At 34.4% G+C, this 19,258-nt stretch overlaps 1 protein-coding gene across 1 annotated transcript in view; it reads right to left on the reverse strand.

The window, feature by feature from the left end:
• Positions 1-4,009: 4,009 nt before the first annotated feature.
• RpL18A (ribosomal protein L18A) overlaps positions 4,010-19,258 on the reverse strand; it is a 48,584-nt gene continuing 33,335 nt past the window's right edge. The window contains exons 3-5 of the mRNA XM_090415745.1: positions 12,998-13,127; positions 7,689-7,798; positions 4,010-4,175 (exon numbers count right to left, since the gene is read on the reverse strand). Of these exons, the coding sequence (XP_090271871.1) occupies positions 4,083-4,175; positions 7,689-7,798; positions 12,998-13,127 (333 nt within the window). The 3' untranslated portion in view covers positions 4,010-4,082. The remainder of the gene's footprint in view (positions 4,176-7,688; positions 7,799-12,997; positions 13,128-19,258) is intronic.

Consider the following 19,258-nt stretch of genomic DNA (forward strand, 5'->3'; position numbering starts at 1 on the left):
TCTACTTTAATAGTATCAGATTTGCTGGCCGTTACAACACGTGTATTACAATTAGGGTTAGCACCTGTTTCATTTGCTCTTCTTTTCAAAGTCCTAATTCTAAGCCACTTTTCCATTATTAAAAAAACGTTTCCGAAAAATATATAAATACTGGGGATAACTCACGACACACTTTGTTCAAGTATCACTTAGCACTTCTGAAGATATACTGAGCCTTGGTCGAAGGAAACCTTCAATAATAAAAATCAATACACATGCAATTGGTTGAAATGTGGATAACACATGTTAACTTCAAATCTGACAAAACAGCAAGGGAAGGCGGAAGCAATAAAACTATATTGTTTTTCACTTTACCCCTCTTTTATTATTCGTCATTCTGCAGCTACAAATTTAGCGACAGAATGACGAATAATAAGAGGGGTGAAGTGAAAAACAAGTTTTATTGCTTCCGCCTTTAAACATGCTGACGCTATTTGTTGGTTTTTTAAGGCTCCATTTGATTTCAATAATTTTTACTTATTCAATTTTAATTTGGATAATTAAAAAAAATATTTAATTAATTTAAGTCTGCCAATGACCACAGGTTGAGAAACACATGTGTATGCTTTTGGGTAAGAAGAATCTTCAATAGTACGTAAACAACGGTGAGAGATAAATTTTTCAATGTTCTTAAGAGTGAAGCCATTATTAAGAAAGGTCGTTTTTAGTCAATTGAGTTCATTTTTAATCTCCGTTTCGTCTTTTAATAAAGATCTGGTTCGATATGCCAGGGTTGAAATGATACCAAATTTCTGCAGAGGGTAGTGATGGGAGGAAGCATGAAACATGTTTGTGTGTGGGCTTTCTAAAAATTGAGATTTTGATGTTTTCAGAGCATCTTGCAAGTTTTAACTCCAAAAAAGCAAGAGTTGTTGGATTCTAATTCATTGTTGAATTTAATTTTCTGATGAACGTTATATGATCTAGAAAAATATTGAGGTTGTTTAAACCATGTTCCCAAATGAGGAAAACGGTACGATTTTGGTTTTAAGTGTTGAGGAATTAATCGCCTTTTCTTCGAAGTCTTCAAGAAATATATTAGCAAGTACCAGTGAGAGCGTACTACCCATGGCTAACCTGAGTTCTGTTTTCTGTCTTGTTTTGGACTATACAGTGTATATAGACTACTATTCCAAGATGCATCTTTCTAATTCATCGGAGCATTTATGGATGTTTGAAGTTAAGTTCCAGTCTAACTGATGTTGTCGTCCTTCAACATTGGTACTGGCTGAGAATATATCTCTAAAATCCAAAATCTCTTGCAGTTTTGACATGCCTGTTTTAACAATATATAGTAAATAGTAAAGGCATTTAAAAATCAACACTTACTGTTCTTCCTCATCTTATGATTTTCTTATACAGGGGAAGAATCAAGGCAAAAACAGGTGACTATTGGGATGGTACAAGATTCAGTGCTGGATCACTACTATTTATTTTGTAAGGAAATATTCAGTTAGCTGTTTGATGATGCAAAATTATGTAGAATAATAGTTAATCAAGGTGATGTGGAAAGCTTGCCAGACCACTTGCAAGCTGCCAGTATGGGCAAAAAATGAGCGTCAGTTTGTGGAGAAAGGTAGTTATGAATTTTGAGAAAACCTCTATAAGTTGTGCATCATCACATTGATGGCATTGTACTCTAAGAAATAAATGAAGCTAGATTTAGGGGTGGTATATAGAAAGTTTATATAGGAAATATTGCTAAGGTAACCCATAAGATTTCTTGGCTATTGAAGAAGAGACTATCATAGAGATAAGAAAGTTATTCATCTTTAGGCCTTGATACATCCACACACATCTAGATTACTGCACTGAAGTCTGGTCTGCTGGATTTCTTGGGGAAGAGGAAGTGGTAGAGAAGATTCAGAGATGATTGACCAAGATGGTGAGTGGTCTGTTTCCCCATGAAGATAGATTGTGGAGGTCAGTGGATTGCAGAAGTTGGTTGATAAGAGAGAATTTGATGGAAATACTGACTGCCTTCCATTAACTTTCTCATGGATGTTCTGTTGGTGCATTATATCATACAGGTATTTAAGTTTACTGTTTTGACAAAAGAAATAAAGTAATATTGTTGTATATTCAAAAAGGCTGCCGCTACCATCCCTCCACTCTCCTCTAATTACGTACAACCAAGAACAGCTGCTTGTCAGCTCTTACACTTTGACTCCACTTACTGAACCAACTTCTCATTACCTTTCATTCCTATAACCCCTGCTCAAGTCTCTCGTACTGTTTTCACCAACAATTAATCCTCAGGGTCTTCAAGAAACAAATTCCATTCTTCTGTCTCCTTTCCACCCCTCCACACTGCACAAGTCTTTGGACGTTTCATGTGCAGGGCAGGGAAAAAAGCATGGTATTTTTGTAATTCCTGTCCACAAAAGGTTCAGAATTGCTTGTTTTTATTCATAGTACAAAAACCATGCTTCAGAGGCCAAACCTTCAAGCCATTTCAAGACTCCAAATAAGCAGGTTGGTCACACATGTCCACAGCAGGATTTGAATCATTAACTTGTTTGGAGTGGATACACTAGCCACTTTGCTAACCAGGCCAGCATCAGGTCTTAACAAGCATCCTTTCCTGCAAAAATATTTCAATGTCTAATATTCATTTCCTACTCATTATTCCCTTATCTTAGTGTAAGTAAAAGTTTGCATGTAAAGTTTTTTTGTAAAGCACACATAAGCCATATATCCTTTTGATCAGATACATAGATATGCATTATTGGAAGGGCCACTACCCAGACTGGTTTCAACCTTTATTCAGGTCTCATGAGTGAGAACACGATTCAGAAGAGATGTCAAAGTTGAAGTAATACAAGTCATATATATATCCCATACACAAGTGGTAAAAAGGTGTTACACCTTATCAATATACTCTGGATTAGAGCTTGTTGTAGAAAGTCTTTGCACTTGGTTATAAATTAAAGATACCAAGAAATTATGTTCTTGTACCATGCAGTACACTTCCAGCTACAAGATCTACCACACTGATTTATATACTATCCTTCAATGGGGAAAGGACAACCTTGTCATGTTCAATGCCACAGTCTTGCCTTTTCTCATGCAAAAGAAATTAACTCATCTATTCTTCGTACAAAAATCACTAGAAGACAAGATCAGATCTTGTTTGGACTAAAGTTTACCTCGTCTTTCCCCATAAATACATATCAATAGCCTCCTCAGCATCCAAGAAATTTGGCACTCTTATATTGAAGAGCCTATTTTACACACAACTATAAAAATTTCAACTCTACCGCTTACTGCTCGCATTTGGGATGATGCACATAAAACTTCCCTTAAAATCCTTGACCCCATCCAGAGGCAAGAAATTAGGCTCATAGATGATACCCACCTTACAGATTCACTTCAACCTCTATCTTACATGTGCAGTGCTTCAGCATTGTCCATTCTACAAGTACTTCCATGTTATTGCTCTGACAATCGGCAACCATCATTCCTCCACTTTCTGTTGCACCAGTTAATAAAAAGCAGCAGCTGCCTAGCATCCCAATTGTGCAACTGCAAACATGTTTCTATTCTTCATTTATTATGTCAACCTCTGTCCTCTAGAACAGCCTACCATCCAAACAACCTGCAACTATTAAAAAACTATTTGAGTCATAATTTGGATCCAATACATGGCACTTATGGTTCCTGATCTCTCATGTATGAAATCTATATATATAAAAAAAAGCAACCAGTTTGCACAAGAAGTTTCTTGACAACTAGCTACTTGTATATAGAAGCTAATGAATTCATGTTAGTTGTCTTAGTATCCAATAATGTAAAGCACACATCCATTCAGACAAGATTTCTAAATAAAGGTAGCTTGCATTTAAAGTGAATAATAGCAATTGTCTGGATAAACACACACTTTTAATGAAGTGTGAATATATTAAATATCCTGTACACCCCCGAGAGGGTATATGGCAGGAATTTGATGATGATGACTGAAAACTATATGTAGCAGTTATAAGAACCAATTTATTTCCTTTATTAAGATATACAAGTCTCCTGCACACAAATGGAAAATCAGTTTAGAACTTCGCACTTGGTCTAACTGTAGTGAAACGTGGCTTGTGAAACTTGCGATTAATACGAGTTGGGAGTGGAAACTTAATCTTGCTATCCTGGAAAAAAAAAAAAAAAAAAAAAAAAAGAAAAGAAAAGATTATTAATACAAAACTGGTATAATGTAAGGGTAAATGTAAGGTCTGGCTGCCCACTGATTATTAAAAGCTACACCTACTCCCCTTCAGGTATAACTGTACTAAATGATTTCATTCAATTGAAGTATAGTGATCTATGTTCATTCCCAACAGTAAAACGCTGAAGAAAAGCGACAGAGCACATTAATATTTGCACTTTCTTCTTGCATGCATACACAGATAAGAATGCAAAGGATAGTGCAAAATTATGAAGTTTCAATATTGGTATATCACAAAAACATGACTGAAATAATATGGTGTTAAAAGAATAATAATGAACTAGAACTAGACTTTTTATGTCAGCACAACACATAAAAAAATTAATTATATATGGTATGCTATAATAAACTAATACCACAGCGAACCAATAGGGGAAAGAGGAGTCTGTTGCTGAAGAAAGTTCTGCCTTCAGATATAACTAGATACTAAATGATTTCATTCAATTGAAGTATAGTGATCTATGTTCATTCCCAACAGCAAAATGCTGAAGAAAAGCGACAGAGCACATTAATATTTGCACTTTCTTCTTGCATGCATACACAGATAAGAATGCAAAGGGATAGTGCAAAATTATGAGGTTTCAATATTGGTATATCACAAAAACATGACTGAAATAATATGGTGTTAAAAGAATAATAATGAACTAGAACTAGACTTTTTATGTCAGCACAACACATAAAAATTAATTATATATGGTATGTTATAATAAACTCATACCACAGCGAACCAATAGGGGAAAGAGGAGTCTGTTGCTGAAGAAAGTTCTGCCTTCAGATATAACTAGATACTAAATGAGTTCATTCAATTGAAGTATAGTGATCTATGTTCATTCCCAACAGCAAAATGCTGAAGAAAAGCGACAGAGCACATTAATATTTGCACTTTCCTCTTGCATGCATACACAGATAAGAATGCAAAATTATGAGGTTTCAATATTGGTATATCACAAAAACATGACTGAAATAATATGGTGTTAAAAGAATAATAATGAACTAGAACTAGACTTTTTATGCCAGCACAACACATAAAAATTAATTATATATGGTATGTTATAATAAACTCATACCACAGCGAACCAATAGGGGAAAAAAGAGTCTGTTGCTGAAGGAAGTTCTGCCTTCAGATATAACTAGATACTAAATGATTTCATTCAATTGAAGTATAGTGATCTATGTTCATTCCCAACAGCAAAATACTGAAGAAAAGCGACAGAACACATTAATATTTGCACTTTCTTCTTGCATGCATACACAGATAAGAATGCAAAGGGATAGTGCAAAATTATGAGGTTTCAATATTGGTATATCACAAAAACACGACTGAAATAATATGGTGTTAAAAGTATAATAATGAACTAGACTTTTTATGTCAGCACTACACACACACAAAAAAAAAGTAACTATATATGGTATGTTACAATAAACTCATACCATAGCGAACTAATAGTTTGTTGCTGAAGGAAGTTCTGCCTTCAAATAACTAGATACTAAATGATTTCATTCAATTGTGATATAGTGATCTATGTTCATTCCCAACAGCAAAATGCTGAAGAAAAGCGACAGAGCACATTAATATTTGCACTTTCTTCTTGCATACAACACAGGTAAGAATGCAAAGGGATAGTGCAAAATTATGAGGCTTCGATATTGGTATCTCACAAAAACATGACTGCAATAATTCGATGTTAAAAGTATAATAATGAACTAGAACAGTACAAGAACAGGCTTTATGTCAGCACTATACACAAAAACGATTTGTTAACTATATATAGTATGTAATGATCAACACATACCACATCAAACTAATAGGGGAAAGAAATTGTTTGTTGAAAAGAAAGTTTACTAGACAATGTTTTAGAAATTAAATTTTTGGAAGACTGCCTATAGTGAGAGCTGAATGTGATAACACAAGCTGATAACTGATTAGCAAGAACTGTACTCTAGAATCAATACAATGGAAGCAATTTAACCCATCACAACAGGACTCACCATCTTAAGCCTGTATGAGACAGAAAATGCTGGCCAGCAGCCAAGAATCCTTATTGGTAACATTAAGCATTTTGAAAATTTTCAAAATGAGCATAAACTGTTTCGTACATTTTCACCACATTCTATCTACAGTTAAGCATGGAATATTACTGATAATCAGTACAATATACTCAAGTGAAGATATATATATTAACACATTACATTGTTGTATTATTTTAATAATTATTAAGTACACAAAACAGCACAAAAAATTTATAAAAGTGATACGTGTAAGAAACTGGCTATTTTTTTTTTTTTTTTTTTTTTTTTGTGCCAGTTTCTTAAATAATTTTACATGGAAAAATAAATAAGTATCTACAACTCCAAAAATAACACTGGTAGCTTTTATGAATATATAAAGCAGGCTAGCAGTTCAGAAATTTGAATCTTTTCCCTCACCCACTCACATAAAATATTTCTTTTTGCTCAACTTTTCATGAATATTTGTTTACTGTCAGTTCCAATTGAAACGGGCACAGAATATATAGCAAAGGATTCCACGGTAATTAGTCATACACCTTACAATTTCACTTAAGATGCATTCATATATACCAGCCTTTTTTTAAAAAAATAATTCTGAACTGCACACCTGTAAAATGTCCAATGTCAATACATAAATGAACAAATGCACATTTAAAAGGGATATTGGCATGCTTATTTTACACAAAAAGGCAGGAAAACACCATACACACAACTGACATAAAATTAGTTAAAATCAGGTACATGTCTATGAAATCCTAAACAGCAATAGATCAATACATTACACCAGTCAATAGAACATTAGCAAGCTGAGCAATAAGGCTTTTAAGAAAGTTCTTTAAAAAGTTTTTTTTTTTTTTTAAACATCAAGTTTAATAGTCTCTCATGGCCAGTAACTTGGCATCTTTGAGACCTGAATATACTGCTTATGATGGCGTTTAACCATCTTACTTGCATTACCAGTTATGTTTGAAAATTAGATGTGTTATGACTATTTTTGTGGGATGAAAAACCCTGCCACCTTGTATGAGACTAACTAGCCTCCGTTTGAACAGCCCTGATAAAATTGTTATAATTTGTATTAATTGAGAAAATTCGGAAAAATGTTTAGAGCATACATAAATTCTTCCTGTATGCTTTCCTAGCACATTCAAAAGCATGCTTAATTTAAAGACCTAAGTTATGTGAGGACACGTTTTCAACTGAACAGTCATAAGGGTGACAAAATTCTACATCTGATGGAAAAGAAAGCAAGCCATCTAGAACACAGGAAATGAAAGAAAACAGAAGTGATGACTATGCAGTGGGCATGATATTAATGGGAGATAGGATAAGGTAGATGTATTTATATGATTACCTAAGTTGTAAACACAAGCTATGCATGTTTTGATAAACTAAAAAAAAAACAAAATATTATATTGGAACTCACGTGAAATTGTTTTATGTGAGGCCGCCTGCATTTTGATGCTGGAATCTCTTCTACCCTCATTATCTGGATGGAATCAGCACGAGCACGATGTCTAGCTCCCATATCTCGGTCTAAATAAGAAAAGGGAATCGTATACTTCAAAATACACGTTTTTAAAATATTTTAACAAAATTAATCGACATACTTTTAACAAAATTAATCGACATACTTTTAACTTCATAACACCAGTACACTTTCTATCACTCCTTAAATAGCTGAAAATAAACTTTAATTAAATATCTGACATATTTAATTAAAGTTCATTTTCAAACTGAAATGTTTTTACAATTAAATTACTTTTATGAAAACTCTTAAAAAAACAATTAAAATGAAATGTTATTAACTCCAAAATTTTTAACAAGCATAATCCATACAGATTGTAGGACTGCCCAGTTTCTTTTAGAGTACTTAATTTTATTCTATTTGTTGGAAAGATCATATGAAAATATGATCTTTACAACCTCTATGAACCCAGTGCATGGAAAGTATTCCTGATATTCAAGACGAATTTGTGCAGAATGACCAGTCTCTTCAATGTGAACATTAGACATTGTGACAGAGTGGCTGTTCTGCACAAATTCATCTTGAAGAACATCAGGAATACATTTCACTCAAAGAACCCAACAGATCAAGTTTAGCAGGTCATGCACTAACTACAAAGCACAGGATTCAGTGGAACAAAACCAGTTCAAGTTATTCTAGAAAGACTGTACAAAGACAGCTATGAGGCTTGTAGATAGGCTTATATGTCAGTAAGACATGATTATTTCAGGAATTTACAACATATACCGGAATATTAATTAAAAGAAACTTGTGCACGTGTTTTATGTCATAGTTTGATGTTCCCATGAAGATGGCGATGTGACATTTCCAAGTAAATATTAAAGTTTTTTTTTAATTAATATTCCAGTATGCGTTTTAATTCCTGAAATAATTTAACAGCCAAGCTGTGAAGCACACATTCACACTTTCGAGTAGTTATACTAATATTCACCATTCATGTGTTCCTTAATTTGTAATTAATTTTGTTTATATTTAAAAATAATTTATTAACATAATTATTTTATTGTAATTTATTTTGGATATCTATAAATGCAGATGGAGCTATTCTCTTGCAGCCAATATTGCACATAGTGCCTTCAATTGAATTATTGTTCTTTGTGTTTTCCTAACTGTAATAACTATATGAACACTGGGAATGAAAACAACTGAAAATTTTACAAATAAAGACATTTAAATTAAATGAGTCCAGTGATATTTTATGATGACAGCAACATATACCATCTTTATAAATTTGGAATTTTGTCATGTTGTACCATCATTTTATGATGTCAATGGGCCATTATATCAAGCAATACTTCGTCTTTATTTGAGTTGTAAGTCAGCAGTTAGAATTGAAGGAAGTACAGGAAGATGGTTTAATGTTAAACCTGGTGTGACCGAGGATGTACATTATCCCCTCTGTTATTCATTATCTATATGGATCACATTATGAAAGAAAGTGGTATTAAACATGATGTCAGAATTGGAGATGTTAATGTCAGCTGTTTGCTTTACGGGTAATGATGTTATACTGCTAAATAAATCCGCTACAAGATTCCCTGACTAAATTGAATAACTGTTGTAATAGCTATGGTATGACGGTCAGCAATAAAAAGACAAAGACAATGAAAATAGGTAGAATCGTTGAAAATGTCAACTGTGTTTTGAATGGGGAACATGTGGAACAAGTAAAACATTTCAGCTACTTAGACACGATTTTTAGTGAAGATGGGAAATGAAATATGGAAATAGACAACAGAATCAACAAAGCTGGTATGGTAGGAAGTCAATTGAATAAATTCATATGGAATAAGAGAGAAATTAGTCGGAACACTAAATTAGCTGTATACAAGACAGTGTTCAAACCAGTTTTAACTTACGGATCTGAGAGCTGGGTCAGAAGTAAAACACTTGACCAAAGATATGAGTCCTGAGAAAGATTAGAGGCGTGAACAGGTAGCATCAATGGCAATATCATATTAAAAACGAGGATATTAGGAAAGAACTTGACATTGCCAGCATCCAGGAATGCATTAGCAGAGATAATCTCAGGTGGTATGGTCACTTAAACAGAATGGGCGAGGAAAGATTACCAAAGCAAGTGTTCTCTGCCAGGTTGGCAGGAAAACGACCCATAGAAAGACCAAGATATAGGTGGATTGATACATTACAAAGTGCCTTAGACAATAGAAATATAAGATCTGATAATGTTGGAGTCTTGACAAGTAACAGACTAATTTGGAGGAAAATTGTAGATAGGAAGTTAGTAATGATGCAAATTTTTCATGTAATACTATCATATCCTGTACACCCCTTGAGGGTACATGTCAGGAATTTGATGATGATGACATTTTTGGAAAAGGCATTCGGTAACGTATAATGGAACAAGCTTTTTTCTCCCTTTCAAATAATGGAGGAAATCTGAATTAACTGAAGAGATAGAAATAAAATTTAACTATTACAAAGATTTGTGAATTAACAACAGGAATAGAATGTACTGTCACTGGCAAAATTGTGAATGCATCTGATGTTAATGAGAAAAGGACAGTGATTGTATAGGGCATTGGCTTAGGTGCCACAAACCTATCAAATCTGGAAAACAAATCTACTTCCTGAACTACCATCATCTTATGGTGTACCTTATACATTTCAACTAGGTCAGTTTTCTCTGGTCATTCACCATGTCATGGTAGATGTTTTCTGTTTTCATTTATTCATTCTGTTTACAATTTCCCTATGACAGAGAAATCCAGCAATGACTAGGTTGACTTGCACTACTTTTCCTGACACAGACATCCATACTCTCCTTAGCCTCTAAAAAACTTCTCTTCAATCGCAATCAAGATGCAACCTCTTGCCTTTACAGCTTGTAATATTCTAATCCCAAAGTTGACAAAGAATAGTGCTCTGATATTACTGGTTGCCACCCAGAAATTTGCAGTGTGCAATGATACCCGCCCCCAAATCACTTTCTCATTGATTCAGTTTCTCCCTTATGCCTTTCACTGTCCCAACAGATAGTTACATGAGCACTACTAATTGGTCACCAACTCCACTATTCCATGATTTGCAGATTGACAGAACAATCTCGTATATATATTTTGTGAAGTGCCTATAAAGAAAGATCTAATACAGAAATGCATGAGAAGGGTAAACAAAATATCCAATTTTTGATTAAGTTTGTCCTGAGGAAAAAAGATCCTAAGCATCTTATTGGCATGAAAACATTACTCCTACTTTCAATTCTCTTATGTAACAATAGCAGAACAGGATCATTCAAAGAATCCTGTTTTTTTTTTAAACATTTGGAGAGGTTATCCAGAAAACAGACATTGAAATTACTTAATACCTTACTGCAATAATTAAGAAGTAATGTCACTTTCAATTTAAAGGTGATTTAATTGATTTGAATGTGCACATATTCATTATGCAGTCCCTTTATTGTCTTAATTCCTCCATGCTCCAATGTTCTATCATCCTGCAATATATCACTAATTCAGTATTTTTCAAACTGAATCACAACTTGTTAGCGGATGGTGACTAGTATTTTTTTTTTTTTTAAACTAAACAGAAAATATCAGTAGTTTACAGATGATATAGCCAGACATTAATGTGTTATGTATACGTCACATCTCACATTTTGCTTCAAGTGGAAACTTGCCTGATGATATATTTTGCATCGAGCAAGCACATTTTTAGTTACACACACAGGTCGAATGTTTAAATTTAATTAGTAAAATTAGTATTGGTGAACTTTGTTACATTTAAATAGAGAAAATCTCAAATACAATTTAATTCCAAGTCAGATATTGTTTTGGCACTAGAGTAATTCTTTGTTTTGCTTGTCTGAATGTAATATGGAAGTCTGTGGGAAGTGAGTTGTTTTACATTATGTAGGGCCATTGTAATTCTGCTTGTCTTCAATTTGTTCTAATTATCATATAGTACATCCTCTGTCTCTGCACTGTGTATTTAGTGATACAATAAAGCTACGTGTTTTTCTAGCATCAGGAGTGGGGAATGTTGAGAAGATGTTTTCCACTAAACAGGAACATTTTCATTTGTCTTCCGAAAGAATAGGTGTAGTAAGCAAAACCTGTTTGTTCTTGAATAAAAATGAATCATGTTTTATGGCAATCACATCTGTTGCATTTCCTGATTTCTGTTTTTATATTTTTAATTAAATTTTTTTCCACCTTAGTATTTCAACATTTTAATTAATGTTTAAATACTAATGTATTATGATTTTAATAATCATATCTGATATTAACTTAATTTGTAGTAAGGGCAACACATTGTTTTGTGAAAACTGTTTCAGTTTAGCATGTTTGTATGTACTGGGTTGTGATGAAAAATGTGTTTCTTACTGTAGATAGAGATTAGAAAAGTTTGAAAACCACTGCCATAATAGGTCAATAAGAGTAGATGACCTATTCTTGCCAAATCAATTATATCTGTATCAGCTAGGAAAAAACCACATTCTCAATGTGCTATACCCTGATACAGTCCAATTCCTAGATATACACAAAAGACAGAATATCTAAGAATTTAATTTGATATGCAGTCGTCTGCACCTGTAAACAGCAGTCAACATGCAATCTGATCAATGCTGTACACAAAAACTCAACATTACCTTATCCTAATGTCAAGAATCCTGAAGTAATGCAGTAACCTTCACAAGTGTTTTTCTTTCTCCTAAGCTTAAGTTCTTTATCTACTAGCCCCAAAATTCCACATTCACCCTCTCCCTCAACATTTTTGTCAATGTACAGCATTTACCATTTATTTTATCCAAATATTACAAAACACAACAAACCCCCTCTTCTGCCCACAGTATCAGTCTATTCACAGAAGGATCTATGCAAACACTTACATGTAACATAACTTGCTCATATGTTAGCCTATTATCTCTAGATTCAATTCTTCTACCCATTTCTATTCCTCTCAATTTAAACATAATGCATGTGATATTTACTATATGGCTTTGTAATATCTTACTGTATAAACATCTATGTCCAATACTTGTCCCATTATAAAATGCAAAAAGACTACTGAAATAAATATATTTTTCTTTCTTTTCATTCGTTCTCTTTATTGGTCATTGAAATACCTTTATAAACATTCTCTAAAAAATGTTAAGTCCCAATAACAGAAGACTGACATAGTTAGAACTCAATTATGTCAGTATAATATACATTAACATAAGCAACACAAAAAATTATACTTACAGCATTGTGTTACAGCTGAAGAAACAGTCAAATCACGATATTCACGATACATGTTGTGGGTACCGGTGCGTGAATTATATCTCAACCAAATACCAAAGTTCTTAACCTTTGTAGGGGTTTTATCATATACCTAAGGAGGAAAAACGGTTTGTTGTACACTTAGAAACTTCACAAAACAATTCAATGCAGTCAACTTGTCAGTTATCAAAGTATAAGGCCCAGGAGGAGTGTGTACTCTCAGTCAGGATAGACTGCCAATGCATACAGAATTGGTAGTGCATCCTTAATACAGGAATACCAGTCATATCAGAGGCTTAATGGAGTGAGACAACACTGGGAAAGGAGGTGAAACATGTGCAAGAAAGACTACTCTTAACTAGGTGGAATGCCCTCTGCAGGCACCTGTTGACAGCCTAGGATGTAAACCAGGATCTTGAAATATTATACCCAGTTTACATCCTAGGCTGTCAGAAGCAAGCACTCGATTAAGCCTCCATAAGGTAGAGGCTTAATAGAATGAAATGAAACATGCATTCCCCAATGATTCTACTTTGGATAGAAACTTGACATGAAATTATCTACACGTAAATACAAGTATATTTAATATACTGCTAGATATTTCACTCTGAAAATAAACTATTATCAGTGGATTAACAGAAAACAGGTTTTTACAAGGTAGAATACAAACAATTGATCATTCAAAATTAGAACGAGCTGCATGTTAAATCGCTAATCACGATATCATTTCACTGAAGAAAGGTAAACATAAGAGTGCAGAATAAATTACATGTATAAATTTACAATGACATACAAAAAACTTAATTTATAATTTCATACTAAAGATATCATTAGACAGATGTAGTATCTACATGGTCTTAAAAAAATTGTGTTATCCAAATCAAACCTTCACATATTTTTGAAATTCTTATTCAAGTTAGGGCAGTGGAGTAAGGCCTCGGCATTCTCTTTAAAGAGGCGTTCGAATTTATATCAACATCTGTGCAGAAGGTGCATTTCAGACCAGAGACTGTTGTGGTTTGTCTTGATTCCATGTTGCACCAATCCAAACTTATCAGATTTGTTGTGAAGAATACAAGATTGATGTTCTTGTATTCTTTCTTCTATAGAGCATCCAGTTTGCCCAAAGTAAGAAAGATGACAGTCACATGGAACTTGGTATACATCAGGAAATAGGTAGATAAGCTTATTAACAGGAATATTTATATTCCTATTGTGTATGTCTATATAGAAATTCACTAGAGAGAGGAGAAAGTTGATGGATATATCCTCTTTTTATAGGTAATGTCCTTCAAAATGAAGTAGCCAGTATGGATGTCAGAACCAAAAAAATTGTTTGTGTGTGTGTGGGGGGGGGCATTTTAAGTCAAGGAAAAGGGGAATATAGAGCAGTGTTCCATGGTTGGTCAGATTTGGGATCTATACAGAGTAAATTCTTGAGAAAAGGATGTCAGGTTCTTTGGAAGCTGATGATGATGCTATAGAAATTATGACTGTGACAGGAAAGGTTTGGAGTAAATCAGTCCAAGAAGGGAGATTTGGCCTTGTTGAGCAGAGCATTATCAAAAGCAGAGAGCAGGTCTTTTTTTGTGAAAAAAAAAAAAAAAAAGCAAAACTATTTTAGAAGTAGTGAAGTTAAATACATCGTTTTCATCTGAATCAAGGATACTATAGAGATCACTTCAGAGAACTTATTACAAATGATCTTGAAGCTTGAGATGTATGAGCACTGCAAGGCTTATCACATGACTAAGATGAGTGGAGTGTGCTACCATCAACAAAACTACAAATAGGATTCATAGGCAATGAGAACAGGCCATTTATATATATCAGGAAGAGGATGGGTGAAGTAGCAGAGCCAAGAGGCACACTGGAATTAACAGGACAGTCTGATGAGAGAACACCATCCACCATTACACGTAAAGATCGATGTGAAAGAAAACTGGCAATCCAAATGATGGTAACCTGCTGAGAAGCAGCCCAATGTCATGCTATCAAAAGCCTTGAAAATGTCAAGAGTAACAGCACAGGTTTCTCCAAACCTTTCCATAGAAGGGTTCCAGAGGTGCATGACATAGGCCATATTTTCCACTTGATCTAGATTAGAGAAATCATACTGGTCGCTGCTAATTAGATGGCAGTTCTCTAAGTGCTGAAGAAGCTGACTGTTGATTATTGTACACAGGCTTTCTTCCATGCTGTAGGGAGAATGGTGAGTATAGCTTAGTGAACAGATGATAAAGAACAAGTGTTGAAAAATATCAATTATAAAAATTTTACAAGTGTGGCAAGCAACTGTGTAGGAAGCCAGTGTTTTGGTCTCAATCCACTTGTTTGCTTTTCTTGGAATTTCCTGGAACATTTCTTGGAGAACCATGGTTTAGATATGAGTTAGGATATTTGAACAGTGAGGAATGAAAGTTTCCTTTCCAACATGAATTATTTCTGTAACAGGATCACAACAGGTATCTGGATCAGAAGAATGAGAACAGTAGTCTCATAGTCAAAGTAAGTCACACAAGGCATTCTGCATTCCACTTTGCATTGTAGTAATGCCACAGTACACAAGTTGTAAATGATTGAAGGAAGGACTTTCTACCAGAGATGAAATTGTGATCTGAATTACCAAGAGGAGCAGTCACTCAAACAGAACAACTGTAAGGAGAGCTAGTTAAGAGATCCAGAGTGTATGGCAAGTTATGATGATTGTCAAGAATTCTGCTTACAGCAGAAATTTCTGCCCCTTCCAGATTGGTTAGTGAAATTCAAAAAAAGGGAGTCAATTAGAATTGTGGACATTGAAATCACAAAGAAAGATGATTTCACTTTTGAAAATTATGACCGTATGAAATCAAGAGCTTTGTAGAGAGTCAAAGAGGTCGGAATGATTTTCGGAATGGAGAGAACAGTAGAGGCAGAAGATTAATGATACAAATGTGGCAAGGAAACCTTAAAGCCACAGGAAATTGAAAAAAATTAGATTCTTGATTAGACATCATTTGGCAAGAAACATCAGACACAAAGACTCAATCACCTTGCTTGTGGCAGTTACAAATGGGCTGTGGATGACTGAAGATGATGCACATCATTTAAGTGTCTGTTGATGCCATGAGTGTTGGTAAAGTCAATATGAAAGGGTGAAATTTATGAAAATTAGTTTGATAATTTGTGTTTCAAAAGAAGAGAAAAAGAGAAAGGGGGAACATACTGTTTGAGAAAAATTGACTCTTGAAGATGTTGCCATATATAGAACATCCAGTCTCCAAACCACAATGGATCTTGAACAGTCTCCCGCATACAATTACACATCTTCCCTCCAGACATGACCTAGAAGTGAAGTTGGATTATGCACCAGTTGATCAGGAAGCCTACAAAAAAAAAATGAGTTACCACCTGGCTTGGTCCCATATATTAACAGGCAGCCAACCTGACACCACTATAATCTTGAAGATTGGAAAGCTAATAGATCCCTGTGGTATGTTTGGCAGGCCCTTGATGGGTATCACTCACACTGCATGTCAAGGTTCTGGTTTCTGCACCCCCCCCCCCAGACACAGAAACCAGAACCCTTGCCTAGGAACAAAACATGGAGGTATTCACACACAGAAAAACAATAGCAGAGAATTTCCTATTTATTTTATAGACTAAATTTTAAAATTATTTTGCAAAATACTTCAGCACTGTATGCAGAAAACAGTAGTCAGACAATATATAAATTCAGTCTGAGGATCAGCCTGCAATTATTTTAGCACTAGCAATCCCTTGCGATCTTGATTAGAAGGCTATAAGGATAACTGTGCTATCAGTTAGACAACCATAACTAAGTTTCTTCTATTTTCCAGTTTCGTATGGTTCCTAATCGTACTATTCCAATCAGTATTATATATAATCCTCTATAATATAATAGCAAACGTATGCCTAATTATCATTCTTTCAATTATAGTACAACTTCAATATAATACCAAGATATAGTTGGAAATATTCTCAAATTCTGATACTTTAATTGATTTCACTATTCTTATAATACTTTTCTATGAAATAGGCAGCAGTTTATCTTAATAACATGTAAATCGCGGTTATAACTAAGCAAAATTAAATCATAAATAAGATAATTTAAGCAAACTGATAAATTATTCAAATTTTCATAACTAAGGAAGAGAATTCTTTCGTTGTGTTTACCATAATTTCAGTATTATTGTACATTTTGGATAATAACACAAGGATGAATTTTAAAATAGAAGTATGGTAAATCATGACCACCACTGTTCAATGGCCAAATATATGTTTTCATTCTAAATGGAATCCTATGGTAAAGTGAGAGATCATTTGCCTTTGTAAATCACGTCTATCTAGGATATGAGATGTGACAATTGAATTCCTGGAATGCACCTATAACAAACCTAACTTCGGAACTATACATTAGTGGCTACTGTCGCCTTCGAAGTTGTCCCCCTTGTGCATTTATACACTGATTAGACAGTGTTCCAATTTTTGGAAACAGGCCTAGAACTCTTTTTCCAGAACACTCTTGGGTTCCTTTATATCAGCAGTCAGAAAATCTTCGTCCCTTTAGTGCAGTCTTTAAGTTTGGAAATAGCCAGAAATCACAGGGAGCTAGGTCGGATGAATAAGCAGGATGACCAAATTTGGTAATTGATTTTTTGGCCAGAAACTCCCAATGAGTGCACTATGGTTTGGCACATTGTTGTGATGGATAATCCACTTTTCAGGCCACAATTCAGGTCTTTTTCTCAGAACAGAATCTCGTAATCTTTTCATCGCCTATAAATACATTGTTGGTTGACCGTTTGTCCATGTTCAATGAATTCAGTGGACTATCCCCCCCCCCGATCAAAGAAACACACCAGCACTGTCTTGAACTGCGAACATACTTTTTTTTTTTTAGACGTAGCAAACTCTGGGTTTTCGCTTGGAAGCATCAAGTTTTGTCACCCATAATTACTCTCGGAAACGTGCTTATTTGAAGAAAGGTCAGTCCAACTTGAAGCCACTGCTGCTTCTGTTCATCTGTCAAGATCCGAGGCTCAAACTTTGCAGAAATATTTTGCATACCCAAAATTACACTGTTTCTTGATTCATTTGCAATTCATTGCCCATTAATCGCACACTTAATCATCTGTCAGACCGTACCAAATCTCGCACCCTATTCACATTTGAGTCTGTCATTTTTGTTCTTGGCTGCCCACTTCTGAGGTCATCATTCACATCTTCTCACCCATCTTTGAATCTCTCGTGTCACCCAAAGACACTTGATCTTTTCAGAGCATCTATACCATATGCCACTTTCAACAGGTCCAACGTGGCAGTAGCAGTTTTGCCGATTTTCACACAAAATTTGATGTTAACGCGCTGCTCCAAATTTCTATCACACCTTTCTATGCCAAAGTTTACACACAGATCTCTATTGTTTTTGCAATAGCTAACTAGAAAATAGCTCTATCGGACTTGAGGTTTATGCACGCATTAGCTAAAAGATGTACAAACACAATTACTCATGCGACTCCAACCAAATCATCACATGGGCGACATTACTTGGCCATTTCAAGAAGAATTTAACTGTTCACACCTCATAAGTTTACTTAAGAGTGCTGAGACCATACTGATATATTTTTCTCAATAATTTTAAAGAAGCTTTTACATAGAATATTTGTAATAAAATGAACAATCAATCTTGTGTTATAAAGATTTGTAGTGTGCTAGAATGTCATGCTTTCCTTTAGCTATCTGGATGCTAAGCAGATAGATTGGCAATTTGGGGCTAAACCAAACTATTCTACAATGGATGAATACTGCACACATGATGATACCAAAAGTTTAATAAGACACTTAAAAAGACAAACTACGTCTTCATCAAAATAAGTATAAGGTTTATACAACTGGAACTTATTTCATATAGGATTTCCCCCTCCTAATGTGGGATTAAGCGTGTATTTTATGACTGTAGTGTAGTGTCTGTGTGTTCATGGAGCTGGTTTGCCTGATTTAAGGCATGAAAAACCCAAGTTTCCAGGTGAAAAAAAAAACAAAAAAACTCTACCTTTCCTCACTTCATGAGCAGGAATTAAACGCATGTCTTTCCAACCAAAGGGCTTCATCTATACCATAGGTGGCCAACAGCAGGATAAAAACTATATTAAATATTCTACTCGTGTGATAATATTCTTTATTCTTATATAGAAATAGTGGTTATTTTAAGATTTAACATTATTTCAAAGCCAAATG

The sequence above is a fragment of the Typopeltis vanoorti genome, chromosome 3 (genome assembly GCF_054136105.1).
Source record: "Typopeltis vanoorti isolate ZY-2024b chromosome 3, IOZ_Tvanoo_1.0, whole genome shotgun sequence".
Lineage (NCBI taxonomy): Eukaryota > Metazoa > Arthropoda > Arachnida > Uropygi > Thelyphonidae > Typopeltis > Typopeltis vanoorti.